Source organism: Thermothelomyces thermophilus, chromosome 3 (genome assembly GCF_000226095.1).
Source record: "Thermothelomyces thermophilus ATCC 42464 chromosome 3, complete sequence".
Taxonomy (NCBI): Eukaryota; Fungi; Ascomycota; class Sordariomycetes; order Sordariales; family Chaetomiaceae; genus Thermothelomyces; species Thermothelomyces thermophilus.
In genome coordinates this window covers 3,738,931-3,766,221 of record NC_016474.1, presented here as the reverse complement: position 1 = coordinate 3,766,221, position 27,291 = coordinate 3,738,931, and the positions used below count along the sequence as shown (strand labels likewise).

At 56.5% G+C, this 27,291-nt stretch overlaps 8 protein-coding genes and 1 non-coding gene across 9 annotated transcripts; 4 read left to right on the top strand and 5 right to left on the bottom strand.

Moving 5' to 3' along the window:
• The first annotated feature begins 2,342 nt into the window (after positions 1 to 2,342).
• On the top strand, positions 2,343 to 4,991 carry MYCTH_2305293 (uncharacterized protein). The gene is made up of 2 exons (XM_003663339.1): positions 2,343 to 2,600; positions 2,688 to 4,991. The coding sequence occupies exons 1-2, from the start codon at positions 2,562 to 2,564 to the stop codon at positions 4,752 to 4,754; spliced, it is 2,106 nt and encodes a 701-aa protein (XP_003663387.1). The 5' UTR covers positions 2,343 to 2,561; the 3' UTR covers positions 4,755 to 4,991.
• A 583-nt stretch (positions 4,992 to 5,574) lies between these two features.
• On the top strand, positions 5,575 to 6,709 carry MYCTH_2305292 (uncharacterized protein). The gene is made up of 3 exons (XM_003663338.1): positions 5,575 to 5,851; positions 5,945 to 6,047; positions 6,172 to 6,709. The coding sequence occupies exons 1-3, from the start codon at positions 5,815 to 5,817 to the stop codon at positions 6,593 to 6,595; spliced, it is 564 nt and encodes a 187-aa protein (XP_003663386.1). The 5' UTR covers positions 5,575 to 5,814; the 3' UTR covers positions 6,596 to 6,709.
• Positions 6,710 to 7,023: 314 nt separating this feature from the next.
• Positions 7,024 to 12,568, bottom strand: MYCTH_2305288 (uncharacterized protein). The gene is made up of 3 exons (XM_003663337.1): positions 12,194 to 12,568; positions 7,789 to 11,984; positions 7,024 to 7,684 (listed from the first exon to the last, which is right to left on the bottom strand). Exons 1-3 carry the CDS (start codon positions 12,330 to 12,332, stop codon positions 7,250 to 7,252), a joined length of 4,770 nt encoding a protein of 1,589 aa, XP_003663385.1. The 5' UTR covers positions 12,333 to 12,568; the 3' UTR covers positions 7,024 to 7,249.
• A 552-nt stretch (positions 12,569 to 13,120) lies between these two features.
• Positions 13,121 to 14,288, bottom strand: MYCTH_2305285 (uncharacterized protein). The gene is made up of 5 exons (XM_003663336.1): positions 14,048 to 14,288; positions 13,857 to 13,967; positions 13,771 to 13,787; positions 13,572 to 13,717; positions 13,121 to 13,513 (listed from the first exon to the last, which is right to left on the bottom strand). Exons 1-5 carry the CDS (start codon positions 14,104 to 14,106, stop codon positions 13,391 to 13,393), a joined length of 456 nt encoding a protein of 151 aa, XP_003663384.1. The 5' UTR covers positions 14,107 to 14,288; the 3' UTR covers positions 13,121 to 13,390.
• A 1,250-nt stretch (positions 14,289 to 15,538) lies between these two features.
• MYCTH_101399 (uncharacterized protein) lies at positions 15,539 to 17,821 on the top strand (the record flags this gene model as incomplete). The annotated part of the gene is made up of 2 exons (XM_003663335.1): positions 15,539 to 15,908; positions 16,101 to 17,821. The coding sequence occupies 2 exons, from the start codon at positions 15,539 to 15,541 to the stop codon at positions 17,819 to 17,821; spliced, it is 2,091 nt and encodes a 696-aa protein (XP_003663383.1).
• A 531-nt stretch (positions 17,822 to 18,352) lies between these two features.
• Positions 18,353 to 21,543, bottom strand: cbdA (carbohydrate-binding module family 1 protein). The gene is made up of 7 exons (XM_003663334.1): positions 21,462 to 21,543; positions 21,217 to 21,401; positions 19,732 to 21,165; positions 19,518 to 19,660; positions 19,369 to 19,460; positions 19,059 to 19,291; positions 18,353 to 18,908 (listed from the first exon to the last, which is right to left on the bottom strand). The coding sequence occupies exons 1-7, from the start codon at positions 21,502 to 21,504 to the stop codon at positions 18,552 to 18,554; spliced, it is 2,487 nt and encodes an 828-aa protein (XP_003663382.1). The 5' UTR covers positions 21,505 to 21,543; the 3' UTR covers positions 18,353 to 18,551.
• Positions 21,544 to 23,445: 1,902 nt separating this feature from the next.
• Positions 23,446 to 23,517, bottom strand: MYCTH_t85. The gene has a single exon. It is a non-coding gene; the product is annotated as a tRNA-Arg (tRNA).
• A 220-nt stretch (positions 23,518 to 23,737) lies between these two features.
• MYCTH_2093073 (uncharacterized protein) lies at positions 23,738 to 24,827 on the top strand. The gene is made up of 5 exons (XM_003663333.1): positions 23,738 to 23,857; positions 23,933 to 24,019; positions 24,117 to 24,324; positions 24,416 to 24,513; positions 24,575 to 24,827. The coding sequence occupies exons 1-5, from the start codon at positions 23,813 to 23,815 to the stop codon at positions 24,686 to 24,688; spliced, it is 552 nt and encodes a 183-aa protein (XP_003663381.1). The 5' UTR covers positions 23,738 to 23,812; the 3' UTR covers positions 24,689 to 24,827.
• MYCTH_2305269 (uncharacterized protein) lies at positions 24,820 to 26,925 on the bottom strand. Its single transcript, XM_003663332.1, has 5 exons — positions 26,779 to 26,925; positions 26,530 to 26,717; positions 26,359 to 26,469; positions 26,030 to 26,300; positions 24,820 to 25,968 (listed from the first exon to the last, which is right to left on the bottom strand). Exons 1-5 carry the CDS (start codon positions 26,816 to 26,818, stop codon positions 24,944 to 24,946), a joined length of 1,635 nt encoding a protein of 544 aa, XP_003663380.1. The 5' UTR covers positions 26,819 to 26,925; the 3' UTR covers positions 24,820 to 24,943.
• Positions 26,926 to 27,291: the final 366 nt, after the last annotated feature.

Below are 27,291 nucleotides of genomic sequence, written 5' to 3'. Positions count from 1 at the left end.
TTCCTTTGCCGGAGGCGATATGCTCTGCACAAAAACAATAGAACTCGGGCGGATCCACCCCTTTCCATGCGCCTCATCATGTATTCAAGGGATAGACTTGCTCGCCAACCTGGACTGGTTCGGACCAGGTCCAGCAACGTCACCTGATTAAGTCCGTGTTGCCTCCATTGAAGTGCTGACGGTGGTGCCTGCACTCCTCTAGCTTGTTAATGCCAATCTGTATCCAGATCAGTCGAAGTGGTGGGCCACCTCGATGCTTACAGAGGAACATTGCCCAGAACTCGCCGGAGTACTGTCTAGCCAAATGAACAACTCTTTCTCGATGACTACTGTGTAAAGAGAGAATGGAACAACCACAACAAAATTCAACTTGGCAGGCACCCCGTCTTACGGGTCCCATCAACAACGGACCGAAAACTGTCCTCGATACACAAGGCCAAAAAGGCTGGAATCTCAACAATCATGGAGAGGATATTTCGCCTTGTTAATTCCCCTGACCCCTCAGAGCGGTGACGGCTTCATGTTCTGCTTCAGTCTGTCGCTTAAATGTGAAGATGCTGCTGTCCCACACTTCGAAGACCGAGTCGAGGAACTAATGCGCACGCATACCTGATCGGTTGGTGTTGGAACTTGCAGTACTGTGCAACTTAACGAAGACTCGCAGACATCTCCAATCGACATGCCCTGTAAATGGATTGTACCGCAGTACGGAAGACATTGGCAAGGTATACTCTTCAGGGCGGGCTCCGAATTCCCATCGGATGCACAGGCCGACATCGGTCGTCTCCAGTTTGTTGGATGCGCACCAACCCTTCCCAATCTGGTAAGGTAGAGCTTGTGGCCGCTGCCAGTCGCCTTTGCAGCGCTGATCTGGAAGGGACAGCATGGGCTGCAAGTACAGAGTTGTACTCTGCCGCTTGCTCAGGTGACTTGGGAAAACTTTGAGAGGACCACGCCCAGTCTCAAGCCTTGGCAACACGCCACGAGCAGCGTGAAACGAAGGGTACTTCACCAGTCCGTCGGCGACCCCCGCAGCCGCTCATGGAGCCAGGGCGGAATTGACCGGTGCAAGACGTGAATACTGGTGACGAAGCAGGCTGTAGGTTGAATTTTCGCGGCAATCTTCAACACTGCCGAGTAACGAAAGATGGCGCTGTATGATGAGTATGACGAACGACGCAGCCCTGCTCTTAGCAAACACTGGGCAAGTACCTACATTTATTGTGTTCGTAGCGTTGTGTCACCATCTCGTTCCAGGCTCACACTTTGTGGAGTAATAATTAGCCTGCATGGCATGCTCCTGGTGAAGAAAAGCAGGGGCGTCACAACTGAGGGTATGACAGGACAGTTTTTTTGGAGAGCATTGGTTAATAAGCAGTCAGGTGCACTGCAACCTACGTGCGGACGTATATCCACTGTTCTGCACTTCGTAGCTCGCCCCAGAACCGTGCAGCTTCCATGCTATCCAAGCACAATGGCGCTCGAAGCCGAGGGAGGAAAGGCCAAAAAGTAATTGGCCTCTCATGGACATAGGTAGGACGGCAGACGTCAATCTTTCGAGACTGCTCTACCCCGTCACCAAGCTGGCAAGTCCGCTCTGCCACCGACCAGCTATCCCGAACGGCCGTTATTCTTCAACACGATACTGCATCTCAGGGGACTTCCTAGGGTCTTTCAAGGAAGGATCGGTAAGGAAAGACGTAGCCCTCGTCCGAGAAATGCCGCGTCTGTGATTGTGACGAGAGCGGCCAGATGCGGTGCGAAGGGCAGAGGCCGGTTGTCGCCGGTGTTCAACGCCCCATATCGTAGGAGACAATAAACTCGACCATTCCCTTCCCTTGTGTGTAACACGACGTGTAACAATTGTTCAATGTCGGTTCTTGCAGAATTGATCACCAGATTGGTCAGGCTCTAAAGCCGTTACGAACATGCCGCTATTGGAGCGGTGCGGTGCTGCAGGCGTAATAGGTTGTTGCTGATGGAACGTAGTGTTGTTATAGTGTACGGATTGGTTGAGCCTGATGATCATCGGGGAGCGCGGGAGAGGGATCTCCTCCCGACAAGCGGCGTTAAGGCAAATCTTGGTCTGTCGTTTCGGGGGATCACGCTTTTTAGGTTTGATCATGTCCTTCGTGGCCTCGTCCTCGGCCACGACGACGTGACTCGGGGCAGGCTTTGCTGCCAGTTTGCATCAACAGAGTTGAAGAGATGATCGAAGTTGGGAGTTATCGACAACAAGTTTTCTAGGATCGGGGGGTTAGGGTCGGACAGTGCGATCATATGTGTAGGTCTCCACTGGAGCACTGTACTGCAACCCAAATTGGAACTTCGAAAATAAAACTCCCGGTTTGTTTACTTTCAGCAGATCTGCTACGAAATATACGTCACCCCACCGATCGCGCATGCCCTGTCGCGCTCTTGCTACCAACAAGCTCGACAATTGAACTCCAACACCACGACACCTTTCTTTCGACCAGTTGCCGGTGTTGTCTGGGTTCCTGAACATTTAATCGTCCGAGTCGAGTACTGATCTCGGTGTGCTTGCACCAATTGCCGACACAATGGCGCGCCGCTCTGCGCGCCTGGCCAGCCTCGCAAAGGTACGCAATCGTTCTCTACGCCTAAAACAAAAAAAAAAAATCCCAAACCCAACATCAGGTTTTTGACGAGCATATCTTGTCTTGTAGGCATCTAAACAGGCCTCTGAGACACCCACTCTATCTTCCGTTGCCGAGTATGCCGAACATGACGAGAAGCCGGCGGACGCCGCTCCCGAGAGCGTCCCGGAAAGCGCGCCCGATGCCGCCAAACCCGCCGCGTCATCTCCCGCTCGAGAGCCGAAAACTCCCAGCAGTTCATCTCCCATCAAGCCACCATTGTCGGAGATGCATCCTAGCAAAGTTCGCCCTACTATGGCTCCCCCGTCGTCCGGGCTGCGTCTCGGATTCACCGACATCAAGCCCACCACCGGTCGCGACGATAATCTTCCCGCAGTAGCTCAAACCACGCCTTCCCGCGTCACGATGCCTTCATCGCAGTTCACCTTCCGTGTCACGCGCGGAACGCTCAACAATGATCTGGGTTTGGGCCCCGAAGCTCAGCGTATGATGGTAGAAGTTCGCGAACAGGCCGAGAAGCACAAGGAGGCAGCGAGGGCCCAGCTTGAAGCCGAGAAGCGAGAAGAAGAGAAGATTGCCGGTCGCAAAATTGCCCAAGCCAAAGGGAAAGCCGGCCGGTTTAGCGCGGCTCATATGGCACAGTTCAAGAAGATGGACTCAATCGAAAACCACCCGTCAGCTTTCCGAGCCCAGCCAGGCCGTGTGACTTCGCTCAAGGCAGGTGTCAAGCGGAGCCAGTCAAAGGCGAACCTCGACGAGCCGGAAACGAACCAACCAAGGGTTCCTACTCCTGCTGCTGCTGCTGCTACTGCTTCTACTGCCACCAAACGGACTAGGTCAACAACCGCCGCCGAAGAGCCCGTGGTCCCCGCTAAGCGGGCCCGGCAGAACATCGACGAAGATACGTCGAGCAAGCGCCCGACGGCGGGTGAAGGGAGCTCGATCCCGGTACCCAAGTCTGCCGGGCCGGGCATTCCTCGTCCGAAGGGATCCCTCGCCGCATTGATGACCCCGACCAAATCGTCCCTGGCTAGGACTACCAGCATCAAGACCCCCGGCCAAGCCTCGTTGGCCAAGTCGCCTTCCAAAGCTGCACTCAGCGGGATCCCTCGTTCTGCTACCACAAACAATCTTCCCACTGTGAGAATGGTCACCGAGAAGGATTCCGAGACTGCAGAGATCAAGAGCCCCAAGAGCCCGTTTGATAGGGTCAAGGCGATGCTCCGTGGTGCCAAGGCGGGTGCATCCAAGCCCAGGAGCGCCCTGCCGCTGCCTTCAGCCCTTGCTTCAAAGACTCCGGCTCCCGCTCGCCCACAAAAGGAGCTTCCCACGGCCCCATTGACAACACCTGGCCGCAAGCTTACCAAGCGCGTCGCTTTCACGCCCGATACGCGTCGAGCGGCACTGACACAGAACTCGCCGTCCCCCATCAAGCCCGGCGCCTTTCAGGGCAAAGGACAAACCCGAGGAGAAGTGCACTATCCTTCTCTCGATGGCGTGATGGCGGAGGCTGCTGAAGCTGATGTGTCGTACCCGGACCTTTCAGCACAGCGTCCACTCCCCGCGCCTCCCGCCGAGACATCCGACTCTGCGTCCGCTGAGCCGTCGCTCCCCGGCGAGTTCACCTTCCGCAGCGACCATACCATCAGCTTCGGCAGCACCAACACGTCGTTTGGTTCTTCGCCTGGACAAGCCAGCGTTCGGATCGTACGTCCCTCCATTATGCCAACCGAGAAGATGCCGGGCAGTTTCCCGACCGTGGCCCCCAGCTCGGGCGTCAACAAGGAGAACGAAGCGCCGCGCAGCGTCTTCCTGGCGCTCCCGCACGGCATGTCCACCAAGAAGCGCCACCGGGTCAGCACCGACGAAGAGGAGGCCGAGAAGGAGGCGGCCGAGCGCGCGGTCAAGAAGCGCAAGCAGGAGCAGGTCCCTGAGGGCGACGCTCTGCTAGCACCGCGTCTAGTTGCCGCCGCCAACGCCAATGCCAACGCCAGTGCCAGTGCCAAGCGCACCCTGGAGAGCCCCCGGAAACTGCCCCTTCCCGGCCAGGCGCCCGGCACGCCGAGCCCCATGAAGAAGAAAGGCATCAGCCTTAGCCGGTTGAACATGCTTGCGCGTCCAAAGATGCGGAAGTAGACGACTCGCATGGGTGGGGCGAGAGCGTGTTGTGGGTGTAGGAGTTCTACGCCGGCCGCGGTATATCTGATCCATCTCGTACAACAGCCGTATAATATTACTGCCAGCTTATGGCTCAGCGGGCTCGGTTGACGACTGGAAGTTTTGGGCTCCGCTCTCGGATGAAGGCCATGTTCAGGCGCTGTGGGTGATGCCACGCTCTATAAGCTTGGACATATCATTCTATCTCGGACTCATACATCTTAACCGGCATATTTGCCAGTTGTCTTGTTTGGTTTTTTTTTTTTCCCGGGGGCAAGGGGCGGACATCTCCCTCTAGCGGCTCATCAAGGCTGGGTGCCAGGCATTGGGTCGGCAACGGGACAGGCAGTGTTGGCGTTGATTGTTTAAGGGCTTTGGGAGCATTGTGACTGTCGGAGTATACGGAAAGCAGCTTGTTTGTTTGTTGTATCTACAATGGTCATAGATTCAGCTCACTCTACCTCGCGGATACTCTGAATCTGGCGGATGCGACTAAGTCCCTCGTGCCGGATAACTTGGTGACCGAGGCAATAAACCGAAGTTTGGTCGATTTTACCAATATCTGGTGTTTCTCGAGCACTTCTTGATACACTCAAGGCGAGCGTAGGTCTGACAGCTGACATTGAACTGGGAACCTGGGTCCCATGCTGACAATTTTCGCAGAAGCAGACTGCAATATGGAGTACCTAGCATATGCCGGGGAGTCTTGTTGGTATAGCACTCAAGTTGGGGGCACTGAGCGAGCTGAGCACCTTACAACTTACAAGGCTGTCAGGCCTAAAGAGGAGGACTGCGGGGCCCTGCAACAAGTGGTGAACAACACCAATCCCACGCTGCGCTCCCTTAACAGGTACAGTACCGTACGTACTGTAAGTTACGTATGTACATACATACATACTCCGTACATACTTCGTACATACATACAATCTGCTCCAAACTGCCCCAACTGCTTCCGACCCCTCAACCCCGGCTCACCCCCAATCTCGACCACCGTTCGGAATTGCGCGTCGAGCACACACGGCTGCGCACCACCGCAACGATGGCACCAATAAACCCCGATCTTCGGAATGTCCAAGGTGTGTGTGTGTGTTTGTGTTTTTTTCGCCATCCCTTCTCTGTTCTCCGAAAGGTAAAACTAACCATGCCGCCCTCCCCCCTCCCTCCTGCAGAGGACATCAAGAACGTGATCCAAGACCTCTTCCAGGTCATGGTCCAAGTCTCCAACTACGACGCCGCCGGCCGCCCAACGCGCGACGTGCTCGCCCAGGACATGTACGTGTGTGCCCCCCCCCCCGGGGGCCCCGCGTTTCCTCCCAGCCCCCAGCCCCCAGCCCCCCAGCCCCAGACGCCAGAACCTGAGCCAGTCAGACTGACTAAACTAACCCCGGCGACGCAGCCAGACGCTCGACTCGACGCTGCGCACGCTGCACGCCAACGCGCAGTCGCTGCCCGTCCCGTCGGCGGACAAGCCGATCCCGGAGCCGCTGATCCACTACGTGGAGAACGGGCGGAACCCGGACATCTACACGCGCGAGTTCGTCGAGCTCGTCCGCCGCATGAACCAGCTCGCCCGCGGCAAGATGCACGCCTTCCGCCACTTCCGCGACGTCCTCGCCCGCGAGATGGCCAGCGCCCTGCCCGAGGTCCGCGCCGACATCGACCGCGTCCTCGACGCCACCGGCGGCCCCACGAGCTCCTCGACGACGACGACGACGACGACGGCGGCGGCGGCGGCGGCGGCCGAGGGTGAGTCCGGAGCGAACAACACGGGGGCGGGAGCGCCGGGCGAGACCGTGCAAGGAGGAGGAGGAGGACGATGAATGTTTCGAGTGGGAATCGAAGTAGGCCTGTGTCTCTGGTTAAGAGGGGAGTGAGTGACTTGGAAAGGTGGGGGATGGATCTGGCTTCATTGGCGTTCATGGAGTAAAAGAGCAAAAAGGAAAGTGATGACACGGGAACCGGCATGGGCTGGCGTTTCGGCGTTAGGAGAAACTGGCTATCTACAAACAAGGCCATCATCATGATCAGATTGCGGGAGGAAAGGGGGGATGATCATACTTGCAGTAGACAGCATCGCGAGGGCAACGCATCACGGTGCACCCTTGCTCGGCCTGGCCGCAAGAGATACGCAATATCAAATGTTAATGCTTGGTCGTTGGCCCGATCAACCAACCGCCCATTTACCTACCATACTAACTACCCCGACGGAGGCATAGTTCCAATGCAGCTCGATTCTTCAAACGCCCATCATGCAGGAGAACGGGTCTCTGATGACCGCCATCTAACAAACAAGTAGCCTCCCACGCCGGAAAAAAAAAACATAGAACATCAGCCATCGCCCCCGTTAGTATGCAACCCCAATATGATAACACTGTACAGTACGATGCGCCAGCATGATTTGTACAAAGAAAAGGACCCTCTAACGTCTCATACTACTCCCACCCTAAAGGCGACAGACAGAGTGGAGAGACCATTTACTCCGCCAGCGCCTGCAGCGCTTGCGTCAACGGCACGATCCTTAAGCTGCGCCCCCTCTTCAACGGACTCGGCGTCGGCTGCCCACCGGCAGAAGATGGGCCGCCACCGCTCACGCCAGGCTGAGAAGGAGGAGGAGGGTTGGTAACGTGCATAATGGTTGGGCTATTGGCGTCCCGCCACTTGCGGAACACGCTCTTGAGGTCCCGGGGGATCCCCTCGAGCACAATCGTCGAGACGGGTACGAAGGGGCGGTCCTCCGCGCCGGCCGCCAGGATGGCATACTCCTGGGCGAAGTCGAGGGCGTTGCGGAAGGCGGCGTACTGGTGCTGTGACTGGGCGCCGACAATGATGTACAGCTCGAAGAAGGCGTCGAGGACGTATATATTGGACGGGAGAAGGTCCGCCTGCGAGAAGGGGCACATTTCTGTAATCTTTCCTCGCTGTGTCAGCAATGCTGTAAATAAAAAAAAAAAGGGGGGGGGGGGGGGGGGGGCGAGGGAGGTGACGAAAGGGAGGATAAAGGGGGAATATCTACCTGGTGCCTGTCGGTTGAGCTGGCACAAAACAGCCTGCTGCGGTACTTGTCATAGCTCGGCTTGAGGCGCCAGTGATCCGCCGAAATTGGCCGCGTGCCACCGCCAAAAATCTCCCAGAAGCTGTCCGGTTCGCTACCTTCTTCGATTTCGATGAGCTCGCCCATCAGCGCGAGGTCCATTCCTACGAGTCGAGAGCAGCCCAGCTCCTCGGCATCGCTGCCCTTGCCTTTCCAGAGATAACACTTGCCCTGCTGGGTGATGAGGTAGGGGAACCCGGAGCAGAGGCTCAGCGGGGAGAAGTCGACCTCGTCAAAGGCGACTTGGCCCAGATAGCGGCGGCCACAGAGCATGTGGGGTGCGAGCGAGTCGTACTTGTTGCTCGAACCGCGGCGGATGATGATGATCCCGCCGAGAGCCTGCATGAACTGGGACGTCTCTTTGCCCTGGGTCAGCTTGACTAGATTTCCGCCGAACGCCCTAGCCTCCCGCGCGGCAAAGAGCTGGGCATCATCTACCTGTGACTCGGGCACCTCGTCGCCAACCCAAAAGTAGACGTCGACCACCTGCTTGCCGGAGCCGTCGAGGTAACTGTGCGGGCAGATGTACATCTCGCGCTCGAACAGGACCCGCTCGTAGTGCGAAGGCACTGGGATCTTCTTGCCTTCAGAAGTGAGCTGAATGAGCTGAGCCCGCTGGGTCTGCACCTTGGCGGTCGAGACTGGTTGATTCATCAGGATCTCGGCTGCATCAGCCGTGTACTTGCGCCTCGGGCGTTCTGGCCCAAAGAAATTGTTGATGAGTTCTGATGCGTCCGCTGCTTGCTTGTTCGGCGACCGCGCTGGGGAGGCTACGCGGGGTGTCGTGACGGGTGGAGATGCTGCGGTGGGAGTTGCCGGGAGTGGCCTGGTTGTCTGGGGGGCCAACGGTCGCGGCAGCTCTGTCTCCGCAGGCTTCTGAACGGTTGGTGCCGGTGCCGTTGTAGGCTGTGTCAGGCCCAGTCCGGCACCACCCGACGGCGCCGCGCCGCCTCTGCTCGAAAACGCAGTCCTCGCTTCAGGCTGCTCGGTTTCCGTACGGTTCCTCAGTGACGGCATCTCGAGACCAGGGAAGCGGTCCTTGATCGGAGAGGATGACCTCGACCGCAAAGAATCCGAACGGTTCCTGACGAGAGAAACGGGCCCTCCCGTGATCGACTCTGCCCGCTCTCTGACCAGAGACACGGGCTTCGAGCTTACAGAGTCGGAGCGATCCTTGATTGGTGAAGACGGCCTCGACTTTACCGGCTCAATCTCGGAGCTCGGCTGCTTCTGTTCTTCCAAGAACCTGGACATTCTCTTCATGTCGAGCTTCTTCGGTGAGGGCGGCTGTGAAGCGATCCCGGCCTTGGTATCGGCGGGCTTCGGTGATTGCTGGCTCAGTGCCGCTAGAGCTGCCACCTGCTCGTGGACCTTGGTAGGTGAACGGGGACGAGTCTGAACCGGGCTAGGCTCAGTGGGGGCGCCGGACTGGCCGACTGGTTTCGGATCCTCTTTGAGTACGCGCTTTGGCGATTCCAGAGACGTGCCCTCGCCTGAGGACCCTGTCCGATTTTGTATAAAGGACTTTCTCCGGTCTGCCAGCGTGACAGGTACAGGGGTGGATGGCGCAGAACTCTCTGGTTTAGGAGAAATGACCGGTTTCCTCGGTTCCGAGGAAGCGATCGTTCGCCCTGCCGCGGGAGAAGTGATAGGTTCTTCTGCCTCTGCTGGATGAGACGACATGGTCTCCTTAGGCTCAGGAGTTGAGGAAAGCGATGCAGTTTTTGGTTCGGAGGCAGCGCTGGCTGACGTCTCAACCGGCGCTGCGCGTTGAGGCGCGACAGACGTAGGAGCCCTCCTCTTAGGACCACGAGCTCGATTCTTCGTCATGTGGGTCAGTTGAGGGCCGGGACCAGCAGGTTCGTTTGTTTCTGACGTCCCGGAGGCGCCCGCAGTCCCCGACGATCTAGGTCCCGAGGCCGGCGGAGGACCCCGTGCAAGGAGATCCGCCAGGGCAGGATTGAACCGACCGGCCAAGCCACTGACTTTGCCTCCAACTCGGCCCGGCGCATCTGCCGGTTTCGATAAAGTGTTGGGAGCAGCCGAATCTGCAACAGGCTCTTTCGAAGCCTCGGGTGAGACGTTCACGGCAACTTCAGAACCCAGGCTGGGAATCTCATGCCTGGAACGAGAAGGGGCATGGCTAAGATCAGAAGCGGCCGAGGTGTGCTTGGAGACGGTCCCCGTTCGCTGCCGCTCTAACTTCTTCGCAACTGCAATTCCCTCAGGAACTGACGGATCGCTAGCGGAGTTCGGCTGTCTGGTGACACCTCGTCCTTCCTCCTGTGCCTTCTGAAAGTCCTCCTTCTTCTTTAGTATCGCTTCCTTGAATTCGTCTCTCGACTCCGTCTTCTTGGGTCCACCAGTGGTGTTCAAGGCCGCTTTGCCAGACAGGATGTTATCCTTCAGCTCATCCGGAGCCACGTAGCTTTGCGTCTTGGTTCTCCTCAAGCTCCCAACAACATTCTTCAACTCATCAACAGAATTTCCCGGCTTGGATTCGGGCGGTGGCGCTCGAGGCCTAAGGTTGGCGCGGAGGTCTTTTACCGAAGGGGTGTCATGGCTCTCTTCCGAACCCTCCGTAGTCGGAAACGTTTTCCGGAGGCTACCACGCAACCCGGCAATGACTGGTTTGTCGGACGCGGGTACGGGAGGGACAACGGGGAGGCCACTCAGAGCACTTGGCTTCACACTCGCGCCCATGGGCGTGGACCTCATAAGCCCACCGGTCTTGACCTCGGGCTTTTTCGGTAAGGATGAGTTGCGGGCAGGATCTGCGCTGGCTCTCTGGGCCTTTGCTTTGTTCAGCTCGACCATCCACGCTGGCTGAGCCGGTGCGGAAGCGGCTGGTTTGGCCTTGGGCGACTCTGGCTTGTTCAGTGCTGCCTCGAGCCAGCTGGAGCCCTTTGTCGGGCTCCATCTCCGGGGATCCATGGTCTTGGATGGACTTATTGGTGGGCTCGCCTTCTCCTCTCCGTCCCTCGGTTTTGTCTCGGTTGGCGTGGAAGGTCTGGCGGAAGCGGGCTGTTCCTCTGATCCAGCCTCCTTCTCGTCCTTCTCATCCTTCTCCTCGCCGGAGGTTGGCGGGAGGGAAGACACGGCGCATGTCTCCCGAAGCATACTTTTTGGGCGCGCGCTGGCCTTGGGGGTGGTGGGGCGATGCGCACTGTCTGCAGCGGCTGGACTGGAGGGTACGGAATCCGCCCGCTGCAAGCCGCCAGGGGAGTTGACACTCCACCGCTTAACGCTGTCCGAACGCCTCATCATGGCGCTCTGCACAAACCCTCCCATGCCCTTTGTGGGGGAAATGGGCCTGGTGGGCGAGGTCCGCCCTCGTGGCGAGGTTACAGACTGAGACTCTGGAGAGGTCGTCTCCGCATTCTCTGCGCTGCCGACCGCGGGAGGATCCAGGCGTTCGGTGCCCGACAAAGGAAGCGGGGACCCAGGTTTGCTGGGTAGGTTGGTGGGCGTCACTGGTCGGCCCGCGGAGCTCTCCTTGGGCGATTCTAGTGTCAGCTCTCGCGCCATGCCGGGAAGCTGTGTGCGCGTGGAGGGCATAACCACGGTGTCCTGGTCCTCCACCTGGGTCTTCCGGAAAGCCCCTGACCCGCGGCCCGGATCAGCAGTCTGACGGAACCAAGACGGGTCTTTGCTCGAGAGAGACTGAGCGATCTGATCGCGAGACAAGGTCGGCTCGGGTGAATCGGCGCTGCTGGGGCTATTCCGGGCGGCGTTCTCAGCGGCCACCACGGATAACGGTCGGCTTCTCGGGCGATCGGAGGCTTGCGAAGTCGGTCGCCTCTGCCACGAGAGGGGCGATCGAGCGGACGGCATGCCAATGGAGGGCGAGCTCAAGGTCATGCTGGTTCGTTTGGTTTCCGCATCAAACGGGGAGTCGTTCTCCTTGGTCGGAGAATCCGGGTGATCGACCGCGATTTTATCCATGGCATCGGAAGGCGGTTCGAGGGCGCGTTGCCTGGGACTCCCAGCGTTGTCAAGGCCAGGCGACTCCAAAGTCGTGCCGCCGGATGCCGACGGAAGGATACCAACGCGATGGGCGGTTGGGGGTGGCGTGTTCGCGGGCGATGACTTTTGGGGCGAAATTGACCTCGCGCGCTCTACGAAAACAGCCTATCAGCAACTTCCATCCCATGCACTACCAGTAAGGTCCGCAGTGCATAAGCTCCAGTAAAGGGGTGCTCTTGGTAAACAAAGCTGGCCATAGTGTCTCAGGTTTCCCTGCGCGCGGTGCCAGGACGTAGTAGTGCGTGCAGCGACTTCGGATCGATCCATGTTCTGGGCATTCTGAGCGGGGAGGGGGGCGTACCTGCGCGTCGGGCCTGGCGTTCTTTCTTTTCCTGTAAGATCTTCTCCTCGAGCTCGCGCGACCGGGCTTCGTCTTCTTCTTCCCGCCTCTCCTTCAGCAGCTCGACCGAGCGCAAAAAGTCGGAAACTTCGTCAGACATGGCTGTTTCCTAGTCGACGTTTTCGGCATGACACACGACGGCAGTGTGCAGGATTATATTAAGGAGGGGGTGACGCAGCACGCAAAGGTTGTCGGAGGATCCCAGGGACCGAACTCGATGTCAACAATCAGAACCAACTATGGACGACCATGGAGGGCGTTGTGTAAACGGACAAGAGCCCTGGAGGGGCAGTTTCCATTGATGTGCCCAGCCGGCAAGGCATCCACAGACAGGGCTCATACGGGAACGGGTCTCCACAACGCTAGTTATACAAGTTGGTCAGCTTGGGCACCTGAGACTACACGCTGATTGGCCAAGCCTAGCCCTGTCTCGGCGAGCCCAGCGCAGCTCTCCCTGCGCCCTGGCAGTCTGAGTACCCCAAACAGCGGCATTGTTTAGGATGATGCAACCTCAAGATCATAATGCCTTTGTTTCAGAATGTGCCTGGACCAAATTCCGTGCCACCCACTATGCTATAGGTGAAGAAGGCTCGTTTTCGTGCGCAAATAACACGAGATTATTAGAATTTTTGCTTTCCCGTAAGGTACTCACAAAGCATCTTCCCGTGTTTTTTTACACATGCTCGGTCTCCCCTTGAGGTCTGACCCACATTGGGCACCTTTGTTTACATGGTAGGTACGGAGTTCCTCTAACCCATTTCCCCAGCAACGACGGATAGTTAAGAATCATGGCGCTTGGTTCGCAACCTGTTTTGGCCCGGCCAACACTCTGCTTGAACATGATCACGCTCGCAATTCTTCCAGTGGAGAAACAAAAAAAAAAAAAAAAAAAAAAAAAAAAAAAAAAAACAGGAATATTAGCGCCTTCGAGGAGAGTTCCGTTGTGACCTGAAGATGTCTGGTGGAGCACCGAGGCCACGACGGCGAAACTCGGGTCAGCCGTCAATCAATACAAGAAGAGTCGGGCTTTGGCATCCTCGACAACCCAAGCCAGTCCTTGACTGAGATTTTGGCCAGTCATTGCACTGCACTGGAGGATATTCCATCTATGAGTCCGGATCTCATCGAGTCGTAAAGCCTATATCCAACACATCAGCTTTAGTTCTTTACTGGCACAGGCGCAAAGGTGTTGAGACCAGCCTTCATCAGTTCGTCGCCAGTCATGCACCCAGAGACATCAGTCTTGTTCGCAAACACTAGAAGACTTGCCCCTGAAAGTCGCTTTTCTCCCATCGTCAGCTGCGGGGCGGTTCTCTAGCGAAATTCAGCAACAGCTCACCTCCTCCTGAAGAAGGCCGTGCAGCTCCTCCCTGCAGTCTTGGATGCGCAGCCTGTCTGTGGCATCAACAACCCAGATCAGGGCATCCGTCTTCTCAAAGTAGTTCCGCCAGTATGAGCGGAGCGTCTTTTGGCCGCCTACGTCCCCTGAGCGTCCGGTCAGTGGGGGAAGCGCAGATAAACAGGAGACTGAGCCGCACAAATGTTGAGCTTGTATCTCGAGGCAAGTCAGCATGCAACCATGAAAAATGCACTGACAACCTTAAGGGCTCGTATAATTAATTACCCTTCATAGTCGATTGTCTTGATGATGAAGCCGAGTGTGGGGCTGACCGTGTTGACATCCTCGCCCATTATCTTCTTGACAATCGTGGTTTTGCCCGCATTGTCGAGGCCGCTGCACTGTCATCAGCACGCATGAACTGGTGCAATGAACATTAACTACCCTGCATGCCTGCACGCAGTAGAGCCACATACAGCATCAGAATGCGCAGCTCCTTGTCCTTGAGCCTCGCCTTCCGCAAGATGGAGAGCATGTCTGCGCTCGAGCCGTGTGCGAAACGATCACTTCGATATAAGCTGGTATTACCAGAAAATGTCCATGAGCTCAGCTAATGTGACTTGAATTGTACTCAAAGTGTCCAGGGTGGCAGATTTCTCGTCGTGGCAGCAGCATGTTGAAGTGCTGGGAGCTGCGTTCTTGCACTGTGGAGTGATGCCTGGATTCAGCGAAGACCAATCGCGTCACAACAAGAGGGACCACTCGAAGAAAGACAACTCAAGTTCCACGTGACAGCCAACAACTACACCATCACTGATTCACATCACAACGTAGATTCGTGGTATTTCCATGGAAAAGACCCGTTTTCCAAGCACTATGATATATTGCGTTTCTGATGATTTAGTCCTCTTGTGGATCGGATGTTGCAAGGCAACCTCTCCGGGATCCTAACGCCCTGAACTGTGTGAGTTGACTCTCATGATATCCGCGTCACCAGCAAAGATGGAATTCAAGGAATGTCCTAGCACAAGGCAAAGCGAGGCTCCGAGGCCTCGAGACCAGTGTTGTTGGATTGCCATCAGCCTGTGGTGGCTCTGTGCTGTAGACATCCAAAGACTCTGGCCAGTACTCGCATGCGATTGTTAGCAATCGGGGCTGACTCATAGCCGAGCAGAGCAGGAAGGAGAGTTCAACTAGCAGAAGCTCTACAATTTCAACAATTGATAAACTTGAGTGTGTTTGGTATGCTGAATCTTGACGCCTTAGGTTTTTCGCACACATAAGCAGATTCAGTACCCATCGTGTTCCTACTTAGTAATGTAATTCCCTTGCGCATACCATCGCTCCTTCCTTTGAACCAAAGATTCCATGCTGATTGCTTCTAACTAGGCTTTTAATTCTGGCACTATGCGTACCCGATTGACATGAACTTCTTATGTGAACAATGATGTGCGGTATCTCCTTTGCTTCCCGCAGTTCCGTCATCCTACGAAAAATCGACAAACGCTTCCTCGGTCTCTCCCTCTACTTTCGCTTTTCCCGTACGGTCTGCACAACTCGGTAATTACTAAGATTTTTCCATTCTTATCCATCTGGGCATTTTTGAATCCTGGTAAGAGAAATCCTTCTCTCTTTCGATTGCTTCCGGCTCGACACACCACACACATCTCCCTTCCTATCAACTTCGTGTCTGCGTTAGGGTTTCAGTAACACCAACTCTCGAAAGTCGATGAGACTAGTTCATTCTTTGTGACTTTTGTCAAGGTATGTGTATTCCTGTTTGCAGTTGATCGATGGCAATGTTGGGGTAACTAACGGAAGCTCAGTACTAGAGAATGGATTAGCCTTAATCTCACTGGCAACGCTATTTAGGAATCAACGGGGTCAGTTTAATTTTAGGTTTTTTTATTTCTCGAATTGCTGACGTTCGATTTTTCCTCTTATTCAGCCAGTCAATTGTCACCAGGATGCTGAACATGGGCCAGGGCAACGAGACGGCGCAGGATCTCGATTCTGCGGAGCTGGAGGTCCAATTCCTTTCTGCCATCGGCTTCTCTGGTGTTTCCGAAACTAGAGAGCCAGACTCCCAGCGCAAGTTGAAGCCCCCGTCTCAACCACACTCACACGTCCGAAACGAACTCAGCGACTTAGTCGAAGAGAGAGGCCACCCGTGCAACCTGCCAGCCGACCAACCTGGAACGCGGACTCGCAACCGGTCCCGGGCTCAGCAAGCACTGCTGAGGAACCAGACAAAAGGACTAACCATTACATACTGGGACGCCCAAAGGATTGCAAAGGGTATCGTCGATCCGTCAGCATACCTCTACTATGAGGATGGTGACTTTAGGCCCGACGATTCCTCTACAACAAATTCAGGCTTACTAGAAGTCTTTCCCTGCGAACACCAGGATGTAATGCAGAAGGGCCCTGCCGCGGCAAACTCGGGCGCAGTTGCCTCCCGTCCCTGCACCAAGGACGCAGAACCTTCTCAGGCCCACAAACAACCTGTCAACACTGAACCATGCGCAGAGCCTATCGGATCCACGACATCTTACCACCCTGATGTTAACCATACATCTTCACTTACTAGTCTTCATCCTAGACTTAGAGTGTCAGAGACTCAGAAATTCGAAAGCGTACCATTCGGGCGCGGTTCTGTTCCGCGTGAGGAGCCCGAGAGCAGCAGTATAGGGCGCCGGCGAGTACGCGGACAAAAGGGCGGCGGCCCGCGAGGTGTTGGCGCAGGAGGTGACGAGCAGCATGGTGGTAGGACTAATGGCCGAGACGGCGGCGGACGTGCTCCTCAGCTCGACCAACTTGAACCTGACCTGAGGATGTACCGGATGCCGCGCCCGGATAGGAACTACCCAGGATCGTCATACAGCCTTCCGTCACTGGGATCTGGGTTCAACATTAGCAACAATGGTGTTGATGCTCGACAATCAAAAGGCACGGATGCGGACATAAGGAACACCATCGGCCTGAAACCCAGCATTTACAAGTCCCCTGCCCTGGGTAATACGTGGACCAAATATAACTGGTCCGATCCCAACGGCCGAGATGCGGACGAGGTCTTCACCCAAGCGTCCTATCTCGGGACGTTTATCAACGCCTGGATGAAAGGCGTCCCTAAAAACGTTGTTGCAAACCTCAGTCATTGTGGCGAGGCCTACTGGAGGTGCGACATTGATACCTTCACCGGGCGTCTCCTGCCACCGGTCATTCAACCTGAAACCATGCTTGATCCTACACCGCTCGATCCAAACATGGACTGGCGGCGCCGGAACTGGACCTCGACTCTTCTCAGAAAACATTATAACACGCGCCGCAATGGTCGCCTCCGCGAGAACAAGCATTTTACCTTACCTACCCAACTCGAATATGCGGCACCCGAAGGTATTGCCATCGACGAGCCAGTAATTGAGAGGCCAGAATATCACCGTTTTGTCCCGCGAATCGCCTCCTTTTTGCGCCCAGCCGTAAAGAGCGACATGGAAGCAGTTTGCGCAATCTACAACTGGGAGGTGAAACACGGGTTGCAAGCACTCGACTCTCAACCACTTTCTGTAGAGGAGTTTCAGAACATCCTCGGTACCACTCGGCAACTCGGGATGCCTTTTATCGTTGCTGTCCGTGGCTCGGCCAGAGACCTAGGGCTGACCGAGGGGAATCTCTCATTTTCAGTTTTTCAGCAAATTCCGTTTCAGGACAAGCAGAGTCGCGGAGAGATCCTAGGCTTTGCCTTCCTCTCCGTTTGGCAGCCCGGCCTCGTAGGCAGTGCCAACGGCAGCAGCAGAGCCACCGCCAGGGTCAACGTCTTCGTCCACCCCGATTACAGGCGCAAGAAGATTGGCTTTTCGCTCCTTGACATGCTGCTGACGACCGTTTCTGACTGTTTCTCGTCAGAGACTGCATACGACTTTGTCGATCCTGATAACAGCCCAGTGTACAAAAAGGGCCCCAACCGCCAGCGGCAGTATTTTAAGGTGTACCTAAACTACCGCGTCAGGCACAAGCTCCCGGACGAAGGAAACCAGAAGCTGGATTCCAAGCAGAAGACTTATGACGCTGATTTGGTTTGGGTCAGGAAGCTGGTGGAGGACCGGCTGAACTTCACCGAGCTGGTGCGCTACGAAGCGGTCCATCGCTCGGCCAGAGGCCGGGGGCAGCCGGTCTGCTGGATGGATGAGGTTGTTTTTGAGCACACCTGTTCCTTCCGCGGCCCGACTATGGTCGAAGCTGAATATTAACCACTCACATACGTCAAATCCTGTAGGGCCTCCGGCATATAGGGGTCTATTGGGCATTTCGCTGCCCGTGGGATTATCTACATTCGAAGGACAAGGGATTGACATGCCAGTCTCTTATCTCACGGCTATGATGTGACTAGGATTTTTTTTACCTTCTGTTGGTGTTATGTATAGGTCTCTTGCTTTTTCTTTGCTATTTGGCTGTGCGCGAAAAGAGGGCATGCTGAGTGTCATGGCAAGCATGATGGTCCGGTCGATGTCTAGTGGGACGTTCTATTTAGGGATGAACACCGAGAGGATTGACGGCATGGCGTGGTGCCTTTGTTGAGACATTGGTGAATGACTTGGCAATGTCCAGGGTAACTTGAAAGACACCTCGGCTGTTGGTCTGTTTCGGTTGTCGTGTTTCCATTATACAAGGAACTGGTGGACGTCGAGGAGTGCGTGTGTGTGTGTGCATGTAGTACCAGCTGGGGAGGCAACATTCGGACTCCGCAATGCATACATATGATGTCCGCGTGGTCAATGAAGCTGATCAATCGAGGGTTATGTACGATTGAGAAAAAAAACTATGGACATTGAAGCAAACACCAAAGGAGGAAGGCTGGGGAGTTGATTGTATGGACAAGTAAAAAATTTCACAAACTCAACTCCCCATCAAGAAAACCAGAGTTCCTATCACCACACAAACTCACGGCCCTCGGGGCTTGTTAATAACCCACGCGTGGGCTCACAAGCACTGCGAGTACCACTCGTTCTGCATCTGGCACGTGGAGCCGTCGGCGCAGACGAAGCTGCCGCTCCATTCGCGGCCGCCGCACTGCCCGTACTTGGGGACGGGCGTGAGGTCGGGCAGGGCGAGGATGCGGGCCGAGGCGTGCTCCGACGCCGTCACGATGTACGAGGTGGGGTTGGTGGTGGGCACGCCGGGGAAGATGGAGGCGTCGATGACGAAGAGGTTGTCGGTGCCGTAGACCTTGGTGTTGAGGTCGACGACGGCGGAGCCGCCCTTGCGCCCGTCGTCGGTGCCGATCTTGTTGGTGCCCATCCAGTGGTTGGAGCGCCGGTTGCTCGGGGAGACGACCATCTGGAGAAAGGGGAGGGGGAAGGGGGAAGAAGGGTTATGTCAGTATGGAATTGTCCTTGCAAGCTCTCTCTTTCTCCCTCTTTTGAGAGGAAGTAAAAGTGCAATCTGAAGGGGGAGGGATGGGGGAGAGGAGTGTAAACAAAAACTTACGCTGTCAACGTATTGGCGCGGCGTGATGGTCGAGTTGGGGAAGAGCCAGGTCAGGTTGGCGACGTTCTTGAGGGCGTTCTGCAGGTTGATGATGCCCTGGATGACGGCCTCCTTGTCGTTGGGGTCCTTGAGGTAGGGCACGTCCGAGACGACAGTTGTCAGGGACGGGGTGATGGTCATGCGGCCGCGCGAGGTGGCACCACGACCGAGGTACTGCGACATGGTCATGGTCTCTGGAGAGCGGACGGACAAAGTTAGCGTGGGGATTAGTCGATGAAAAAAAAAAAAAAAAAAAAAGGAATCTACGTACTGCCGTTGGGGGCACCCAGGCTGCCCTCGACACGGGCAGTCCACTGGAGCTGGCGAACAATGCCGTCCGCACCCTTGATCTCTTCCCAGAACCTTGTTGGCTTCGGTTAGTTAGGGGAACACAAACAGGCTTGAGCTCGCCGGACTCACATAGGCCCAATGTTGGGAGCGGCTTGGGCGAGGATGCCCGTGCGCGAGTTGAGGTAGCTGTCCTTGTCAGACTGGATGGGATTGTCCCACGCCTCGTAGAAGTCGTAGAACACGACGTCGGGGTGGGAGATGACAGTGTCGGTCTACCGAAGGGGGTCAGCGGTTCGCTTCGCAGTATTTTGTCACTGACCAACTCTTGTGTTCTGAAACTTACGTTGAGGTGGTCATCCAGGTTGTAGCCGACAGGCAGGTTGATCCAGGACGAGTTGCTGATCATGGTAGGGCCATCCTTCTCCGAGGCCGCGACAACCTGCAGCTGATCGTTCGGACCGATACCGCTCCTCAGCAGGATCTTTGCACTGCCAAAGGTACCGGCAGAGAGGATGACGCGGCCCGTAACCTTGGTGACGGGGACGATGCCTTGGTAACCGCCGTCGCGGAACGGCTCGACCTCGACGCCGGTGATGTGGCCGCCCTGGCGGATGACGCGCTTGACCGACGTGTTGAGCCAGAGCTTGAAGTTGCTGCGCTTCTTGGCGGTCTGGAAGTAGGTGCCCAGCGGGCCGTTGCGCTCGCCGCCGGCGAACATGAAGGGGGCATGGGAGAAGGTGCGGTTCTTCTTGTCTGGCGCGTTATTGGCCGTGACCGAGGTCCAGCCGCCGCCGGCCAGGCCCTTGGAGAGGACGTCGAAGCCCTGTTGGTAGTAGCGCTTGCCGTCGGTCGAGGGAGCATCGGTGCCCGGGATGCGCGAGAGGGCGCGGTTGATGGCCGGCTGGACGTCTTTGTACTTCCAACCACTAGGGAAGAGGTAGTCCCAGTCGAGCGAGTAGGGCTTGAACCACAGGCCGGCATTCACGGCGGTACCGCCGCCGAGGACACAGCCAGCCATCTGGTCGGTATCCTCGCAAGCGATCCCCTTGGAGTCAACCCAGATCTGGTTGCACAGACCCGGCACGTCAAAGCGGGTAAGGTCGTGGCCCTCGAGCCACTCGGGGCCGAGAGTGCCTCCGGTGTTGGCGGTCGAGGCAAAGCCCTTCTCGATGAGCAGCACACTCTTGCCGGCCTCGCTGAGCTTGTCGGCGGCGGGGATGCCACCGGCACCGCCGCCCACGACGATGTAATCGAACGAGACGCCCGTCGGAACGGGGACACCGACGACAGAGGTCTCGGTGGGACCGCCGCAGTCACCCGTGACGGTCTTGGTGGCCTGGGCGGCCCACTCGGTGTAGGACGGGCTGGCGGCGTCGGAGTTGAGCTGGGCACCCCAGATACCCATGCCGTTGTCGTGCTGCTCGAGGGTGATCTGGTCGGGGCAGGTCGGGTTGCCGGGGTCGGCGAATGCCTGGACCCAGCCGAGGACCAACACGCCGTTCGAGGTGGAGGCACCGCCGGTGGCGCCGCTTTGACTCCATTGCAGGCAGTTCTCGCACCTGAAGATGAGGCTGAAGTGCGTCGAGTTGACAGAGGAGGAGACCTGGGTGATCTCGGCGTCCCCCTGGTAGACATCCGGCATGGCATAGCCGGTGGCGAAGCGGAGAGAGGTGTAGACGGTGTCCTCGTGGGGCCAGGCCGCGATGAGGAGCGAGTTGGTCATGGGGCCGCCCAGGGAGACACCGCACCAACCGCTCTCATCGTTCCTCGCGCATTTCTGGGGCGGTTAGCAGCTGTGAGTGGCATGTGCGTCTCGGACATGGCTTACCAAGTAACCGATGAACTCCTTGGCGTCTGTCGTGAGGGCATCAGAGGGCAGAGCAACACCAAAAGTGAAACCGCCCTTAGTCTGGGGAGAATCCTCGGCGAGACCCCACGTGTTGAAGGTAATGCCCGAGTCCGGGTCGGTGAAGGTTACCGGCGCGTTGTTCTGCGCAAGGGCAGACGGCAAGACTACAAAGCAGGCAAGTTAGTGACAGGAAGGACCGTGAGCCACGCTAAGCTCTGACTTACGTGCCGCCGCAAGGGCACCGATTAAACGAGAGGAGGTCCTCATCTTGGATCGCAGAGACTGGTTTGGCCTCGACTCTGCCGGCCTACCTACGAGCACATCGAACTTGTCTCAACCGAGGGGATGATGTTCCTCCTATTAATAAACCCCATGGCTGGCTGGACCCTCTGGACATTCTAGGAAATCAGGAAAATCGGCACGCTTCCAGCACTGAGCGGAGGAGACAGAATCAAGGACAGGGCCAAACAAACATCTCCGGTAGGTGGAATAGCGGCAGCCCTGGCCGCCAGGGCGAGCTGGATGCAACTTCAGGGATACATCCGGGGAACAGGCAAGGGCATCCCACCGCGGATGATTAGCACGATGGAGGATGCCACGCGGACAGGTACTGAATGGTAAGTAAGCTGATTGCGGATTGACTGCAAGAGAGGGGGGAAGGGTTCTCGGCCCGTCCCTCAAGAGGGCAACACGCCGAAGCTTACGCCGTACGCAGTGCGCAGTACTAAGGTGCTCGCGAAAGTTGCAAAGCGCCATCGCCCCGTATGCAGGGCATGCTATATGCAACAGCCCCTGCCGCTTGGCAGGCACGGTAACCCGGTTCGCGTGGGGAGCATATACTTACTACTACACAGTAGTGTATACCAGGAACTACCTAGTTTGTGTGTGAGCCGCAGAGTACTTGCAGGATGTACGGATACTGCAGTGTACAATACATACAATACTGTACACTATGGAGTAAACCGTCCTCAGCATGAAGTAGCCTGAACACAAAATCCAGGGAGGTGAATATCCAGCCGGCCGCACCCCCTCGCTGCCCTGCCGAAATGTCGTCTCGGATGATAGTCCCGGTGGATTGCAGGGCGCTGGCAGGACCGTTGCCGGAAGGCGCCCAGACCGAAGAGGCAACACTGTGGTTAATTTGGCGAATGCCCTGACCAGGTTCTTGGGGCCTTGGGCTCCCGCCGTGCCGAGACCATTCCGCAAACGGGCCCTGCGGCACGTCGCCTCCGAAGGTCCCGCCGTCTGGAAACCTGCCCGAGTCCCCCGTCCGGAGGGCGCGAGCCAACGAGAAGCTTCGTGTTTGCGATGACGATGTTCTTGGCGGACACCTGGACGTCAATGACCCTTGGAGATGGAGAAAGAACCCCGCGTGTGCTGGAAATCCTCCAGGATCTCCCTGCCTAATATTGAATAAGCAAAGTACATGTTGAGATGCAGAAGATCCAAAGAAAGACATTTGGGAGGGGGCACGCCCAGATATTCTAACAAAGGTTGCAATACCAACTAAAGAGGAATCGCGACCCGAAAACCCGGTTGCTGCCCCTGCACGCGCTGGTTGCTCTTCTGCATCGCTCTCTGTCCAAAAGCTGATGGTGGATCCCGCGGGTGATTTTCTTTGTTGTCGAAACCTCGCCCAATCCAATTTGAGAGAGTCCAATTGAGAGAGTTGTGCCCATGGGGAAGCGAGCTGCGGCGTGTCTGCTGTTGCGCTGATCATTGCGGGAGCTGCAGGCTCTCTAAGCGGGAGAACTCCAGAAACATGGGCCCGAGGAAATGATCTGCCGCTTCAAGAAGTTTAAAGCTTGTTCGTGCGTAGGTATTTAATTGCGGCTCCTGCAGAGGCGGGTAGGGGAAAGAGAAGGGAAGCGGCAGATTCCATGCTGCGGTACTTTCCGGAAGTGATCAGTGGGCGAAGAAATGACCGAGTGAAGAGGCAACTACGGACTGCTCCAGACCTGTTAAAGGTCGAACAAAGGCTTGATTAGGGAGCCAAGGGACTGTTTGTATGACAAGAGGGAAACTGGGCTGTCTTGTCTTTTTTGCGTTAAATACATCGCTTGACATCTTTCTAGGGTTGGCAATGGTTCTCAGTATGCAGCAGTTTTTAGAAATAGAGCAAAATACGTCTGTACATGCACCGTTATTAGTAAAAAAAAAATCCATAGTGAGAAGCGGAGAACGGTGAAAGTTCGAAAAAATGAAGCTCGACCCACGTGCGGCTCGAACGCACAATCTCCAGAGCCGAAATCTGGCGCCTTACCATTTGGCCAGCGGGCCTTTTCATATGCTTCGGAATAGAGTGGCCTCAGATTGAGATTATAAGGTGCGGATTCAGGCAGTGACCTACTGGCCAACTCCTAATCAGTGCGCCCAGGCGAGGCGGGTAACAGTGGGTCCATCCGAGAGGACCAGCTCAATGTGGGGTTTGCGATTGGCCTCGACTTTTTTTCTCGAAGTTCGCGATAAGGAACATCGTGAACATTGTCGACCGTACATAGGCAAACAACGACATTCAGTTTTTTGGCAATCTAAGGACGAATAGCAACTGACTTCTTGCTCGTCCGCCATCAAGATGCGTCCATTAACAGATCAAGAAATGAAGACGGTGTTGGACAAGGTTTGTCCTTCCTTGTTGGTCCCAATGCTGCTCTCCATACAAGCAAATCAACTAACCCCCCCGCCCCTCTCTCAGCTAGCCAACTACATGTCCGACTTGAAGAGTCTTATCGCGCCTCTCGAAGACGGCGACCGCTATGTTTTCAGGTTGAACCACTCTCGCGTACGCTACCCCTCGTCTCCGGCCCCCGGAGCAGAGCAACAGCTTTTCTACCTCGTCGACCTGAAACCCGCGCTCACACCTCATAACACGCACACAGGTTTACTACGTCAAGCTGTCCATCGCCAACCTCGCGACTTGTGTCAGCCGCGACGCCCTTCTCAGTTTGGGCACCTGCCTCGGAAAGATGACCAAGTCGGGCAAGTTCCGCCTACACATCACGGCCCTGCCCATCATCGCAGCGGGCGCGCGGCACAAGATCTGGGTCAAGGATAACGGGGCGCAACCGTTCCTGTATGGGTCGAACGGTGGGTGTCTCTCTTCTTGCCTTTTGGTCCCATTCACGTGCTAGGGGACGAAGAAGCGAGAACGCTGACCGACCGTATTGGCGATGGATAGTGGTCAAAGCGCATGTTGGACGGTGGTCGGAGGACTGCCCGGAGCATCAGGGCTGTGTCGTCTATAACATGGCAGATATCCCGCTGGGCTTTGGTGTGGTAGGTGACCCTCCTGTTGTGTCGGCGTTCCCTTTTGACAGCGCGGCTTACTTTGGAGCAGACGGCGAGGAGTACAACCGAGGCCAGACGGCTGGATCCCACGGGCATCGTATGCTTCCGGCAAGCAGATTGCGGAGAGTACCTTCGCGACGAAGACACACTCTTTGCCGGGTGATAGGATGAGGGATCAGGTGCTATACTATGTGCAATATTGTCAATGGCGTCAGGCGTTCAAAAAGGGACCTTTAGAAATACTAGCATGAGGCAGGATTGATTGCAGTGGTCATGGCAGAAACACACTTGGATCTCCAGCCAGCTCTATCAGATACCATGAGAAATTCCGTCTGTTTTGTCTATGCCGATTTTCCCTCTCTTCCAATCCCGATTCCTCTAGCCTTCCGAGACCCCAGACCCTTTCTTCCACACCCGCTCAAAAAACCGCCCCTTCTACTTCATACCCCCCAATCCCCTTCCCATCCAGCACCTCCCGAACGGGGGTAGCCGGCCTGCTCCCCCTGACCGAATCAAAGAAGCTGATGCTCTCCCTCTGCGCGACATACTCGCTGTCCGCGTACCCCAGGATGCCCTCCACCTCCGCACTCTGCCGCCCCTTGATCCTCGCGATCTCGGAGCTCGAGTAATTGCTCAGCGCTCTGCCCACCTCGCGAGGCTCACCCTCCCAGAGCTTATCGTCACCGTCGCTGTCATCATCGACCTCGCTCCCATCCTCCTCATCACCCGGTTCTCTATCAGGAATTTCATTTTCCTTCTCCCTTTCCTCCTCCTCGTTCTCTTCCCCGCTGTTCTTCTGCGCCCCCGAATCTCCTTGGCTCCTACCTCCCTTGGCCTTCCCTTTCCCGTCTTTCCTCTGTCCCTTATTCTTCTTCTTCTTCTTCCTCCTCCTCTCCACCACGCAGAGCCTCACGGCCTCGTGCTGCGCAAAGTTGCCCTCCACGTCCACCACGCCCACCGGCAGCAGGCCGGCCTTGCCCAGCAGCGCCTTGTAGGCGCCCTGGTCGATGTACAGCGTGCCGTGGGGCCGCAGGCCGTGCAGGATCCAGAAATAGCGGTCGCGGACCGGGTGCGGAGAGGGTAGGAAACGCGTGTGGAGGGGGATCTTGTTCGGGGCCGGCGTTGCTCCCGCGGGCGCGAGGCCGGTGTGGGTGGGGCAAGCCGGGGAGGTTTCTTGTTCGGCGGCACGCTGGGCTGCTCGGCCGGGGTTTGCTGCTGCTGCTGCTGCTGCCGCCGCCGCTACTGATGTTGTTGTTTGGTTGGCTTTGGTGACGAGGGAAGGCGGTGAGCGGCTGGCTTGGATGTGCTTGACAATCTTAACAATGTTGCCTGGGTTGGAAGACCGCGTGATGACGGTTGTTACGCCGGCTGAGGTGGCGAGGCGAGCGGCGACGATCTTGGTAGACATGCCGCCTGTGCCGAGTGAGGAACCAGCAGTTGAGACTGTTGACGAGGCGTGAGTTTAAAGCTGTTGTTGTTGTTGGCGTCGGAAGAAACAACTCACCATCTGCTACCAAGGACCCGATATCCTCGACCACCTCGATAGGGTGGGCGTCGGGGTGGGTTCTCGGATTCTTGTCGTACAAGCAGTCGACGTCGGTCATGAGGAAGAGCAGGTCTGCGTGTACCATGGCCGCTGTGATAGCCGAGAGCGTGTCATTATCGCCAAACTTGATTTCCGACACTGCCAGCGTGTCGTTCTCGTTGACGATGGGAATGACGCCCATGTCGAGCAGCTCGTTGAATGTCCTCTGGGCATTGAGATAGCGTGACCTCTGCGTGCTGGCGTCAGTAGCCGGGCACAACGCGAGGGCTGCTCACAGTCCAACCTACATCGGCAATGTCGTTTCTTGTCAAGAGGATCTGGGCAATGGGCTGCATGAGGTGAGTAAACAGGCTGTCCCAGAGACTCATGAGCCGGCACTGGCCGATGGCTGCAAGTGCCTACACGCTCTGTCAGAGATGTCTCGTTACTTCGGGTCTGTCGAGGGGAAATCTCCATACCTGCAGCTTGGAAAGATGCTTCGGCCTCTTCTCGACGTCCATCCTCCGCAGCCCAACGCCGATGGCGCCGGAGGAGACAATGATGACCCTGTGACCATCTTTCCTCAACTTCACTGCCGTTTCCACTATCGACGTCAGGATAGAGAGGAGGGGCTCATGGGTCTTCTCGTCGACAATGGAGCTGGTCCCTGAAAGATGTCAGTTACATTACACACAGCCCCCTGTCTTAAATCGCCGTTTCTCACTCACCGAGCTTGATCACAACGCCAAGCGGACGTGGCCCCCTCATGGCTACAACATGAAAAACGTCGTCACCAAGTCAGAAGACAATCTCGAAAGTCTGCACGTCAAATGTGGTGCAGGATTTCTCTCTTACACATATTCGCTCCCGTTTCCATTTTATAAATTACTATTCGCACCACACCGGCTCTCGGTATGTATGGGCCAGGGGCGCCGTGAATTTTGCCTGGCTTGGGTGCAGGCGCAAGGGCGTTCACGCCCGATCAGTGGACCTCATTCGCGAAGTGCTGTGGCCCGCTAGCAGAGCTGTGTGCTGTTCGATTGGCCGATATCGGGAGAGTCTCCAGAAATCCGGGGTCAAGACCAACTTGTCGGAATTGCGCCCTTCTGCTGGGCTTCACCGCCTAACAAAGCCGGGAAGGGCGTGGCAGTTCTCCCAGGGCAAAAAAATTAGGTGGACCGCGGGCCGGGAACACTCGCTGGGTGGCTTGGTGGAGCTGGCTCGGATCGAATCGCGAAACT

What these genes read in the sequence shown, in the direction of transcription:
- MYCTH_2305285 (XM_003663336.1), bottom strand. Translation starts at nt 14,106, where the DNA reads ATGCTCTCCATCTTGCGGAAGGCGAGGCTCAAGGACAAGGAGCTGCGC. An exon ending in GAGCTGCGCATTCTGATGCT is followed by an intron (nt 13,968 to 14,047) that starts GTATGTGGCTCT and finishes ATGACAGTGCAG; the next exon opens with CGGCCTCGACAATGCGGGCA. An exon ending in ACGGCCTTCTTCAGGAGGAG is followed by an intron (nt 13,514 to 13,571) that starts GTGAGCTGTTGC and finishes ATGGGAGAAAAG; the next exon opens with CGACTTTCAGGGGCAAGTCT.
- MYCTH_2305288 (XM_003663337.1), bottom strand. Translation starts at nt 12,332, where the DNA reads ATGTCTGACGAAGTTTCCGACTTTTTGCGCTCGGTCGAGCTGCTGAAG. An exon ending in ACGCCAGGCCCGACGCGCAG is followed by an intron (nt 11,985 to 12,193) that starts GTACGCCCCCCT and finishes CTGTTTTCGTAG; the next exon opens with AGCGCGCGAGGTCAATTTCG. An exon ending in GCTCAACCGACAGGCACCAG is followed by an intron (nt 7,685 to 7,788) that starts GTAGATATTCCC and finishes CAGCGAGGAAAG; the next exon opens with ATTACAGAAATGTGCCCCTT.
- MYCTH_2305292 (XM_003663338.1), top strand. Translation starts at nt 5,815, where the DNA reads ATGGCACCAATAAACCCCGATCTTCGGAATGTCCAAG. An exon ending in CGATCTTCGGAATGTCCAAG is followed by an intron (nt 5,852 to 5,944) that starts GTGTGTGTGTGT and finishes TCCCTCCTGCAG; the next exon opens with AGGACATCAAGAACGTGATC. An exon ending in GACGTGCTCGCCCAGGACAT is followed by an intron (nt 6,048 to 6,171) that starts GTACGTGTGTGC and finishes CCGGCGACGCAG; the next exon opens with CCAGACGCTCGACTCGACGC.
- MYCTH_2093073 (XM_003663333.1), top strand. Translation starts at nt 23,813, where the DNA reads ATGCGTCCATTAACAGATCAAGAAATGAAGACGGTGTTGGACAAG. An exon ending in TCAGGTTGAACCACTCTCGC is followed by an intron (nt 24,020 to 24,116) that starts GTACGCTACCCC and finishes ACACGCACACAG; the next exon opens with GTTTACTACGTCAAGCTGTC. An exon ending in GTTCCTGTATGGGTCGAACG is followed by an intron (nt 24,325 to 24,415) that starts GTGGGTGTCTCT and finishes GGCGATGGATAG; the next exon opens with TGGTCAAAGCGCATGTTGGA.
- MYCTH_2305293 (XM_003663339.1), top strand. Translation starts at nt 2,562, where the DNA reads ATGGCGCGCCGCTCTGCGCGCCTGGCCAGCCTCGCAAAG. An exon ending in GCCTGGCCAGCCTCGCAAAG is followed by an intron (nt 2,601 to 2,687) that starts GTACGCAATCGT and finishes CTTGTCTTGTAG; the next exon opens with GCATCTAAACAGGCCTCTGA.
- MYCTH_2305269 (XM_003663332.1), bottom strand. Translation starts at nt 26,818, where the DNA reads ATGAGGGGGCCACGTCCGCTTGGCGTTGTGATCAAGCTCG. An exon ending in TGGCGTTGTGATCAAGCTCG is followed by an intron (nt 26,718 to 26,778) that starts GTGAGTGAGAAA and finishes GACATCTTTCAG; the next exon opens with GGACCAGCTCCATTGTCGAC. An exon ending in CGGGTCCTTGGTAGCAGATG is followed by an intron (nt 25,969 to 26,029) that starts GTGAGTTGTTTC and finishes CCTCGTCAACAG; the next exon opens with TCTCAACTGCTGGTTCCTCA.
- cbdA (XM_003663334.1), bottom strand. Translation starts at nt 21,504, where the DNA reads ATGAGGACCTCCTCTCGTTTAATCGGTGCCCTTGCGGCGGCAC. An exon ending in CGGTGCCCTTGCGGCGGCAC is followed by an intron (nt 21,402 to 21,461) that starts GTAAGTCAGAGC and finishes CCTGCTTTGTAG; the next exon opens with TCTTGCCGTCTGCCCTTGCG. An exon ending in CGCGCCAATACGTTGACAGC is followed by an intron (nt 18,909 to 19,058) that starts GTAAGTTTTTGT and finishes CCCTTTCTCCAG; the next exon opens with ATGGTCGTCTCCCCGAGCAA.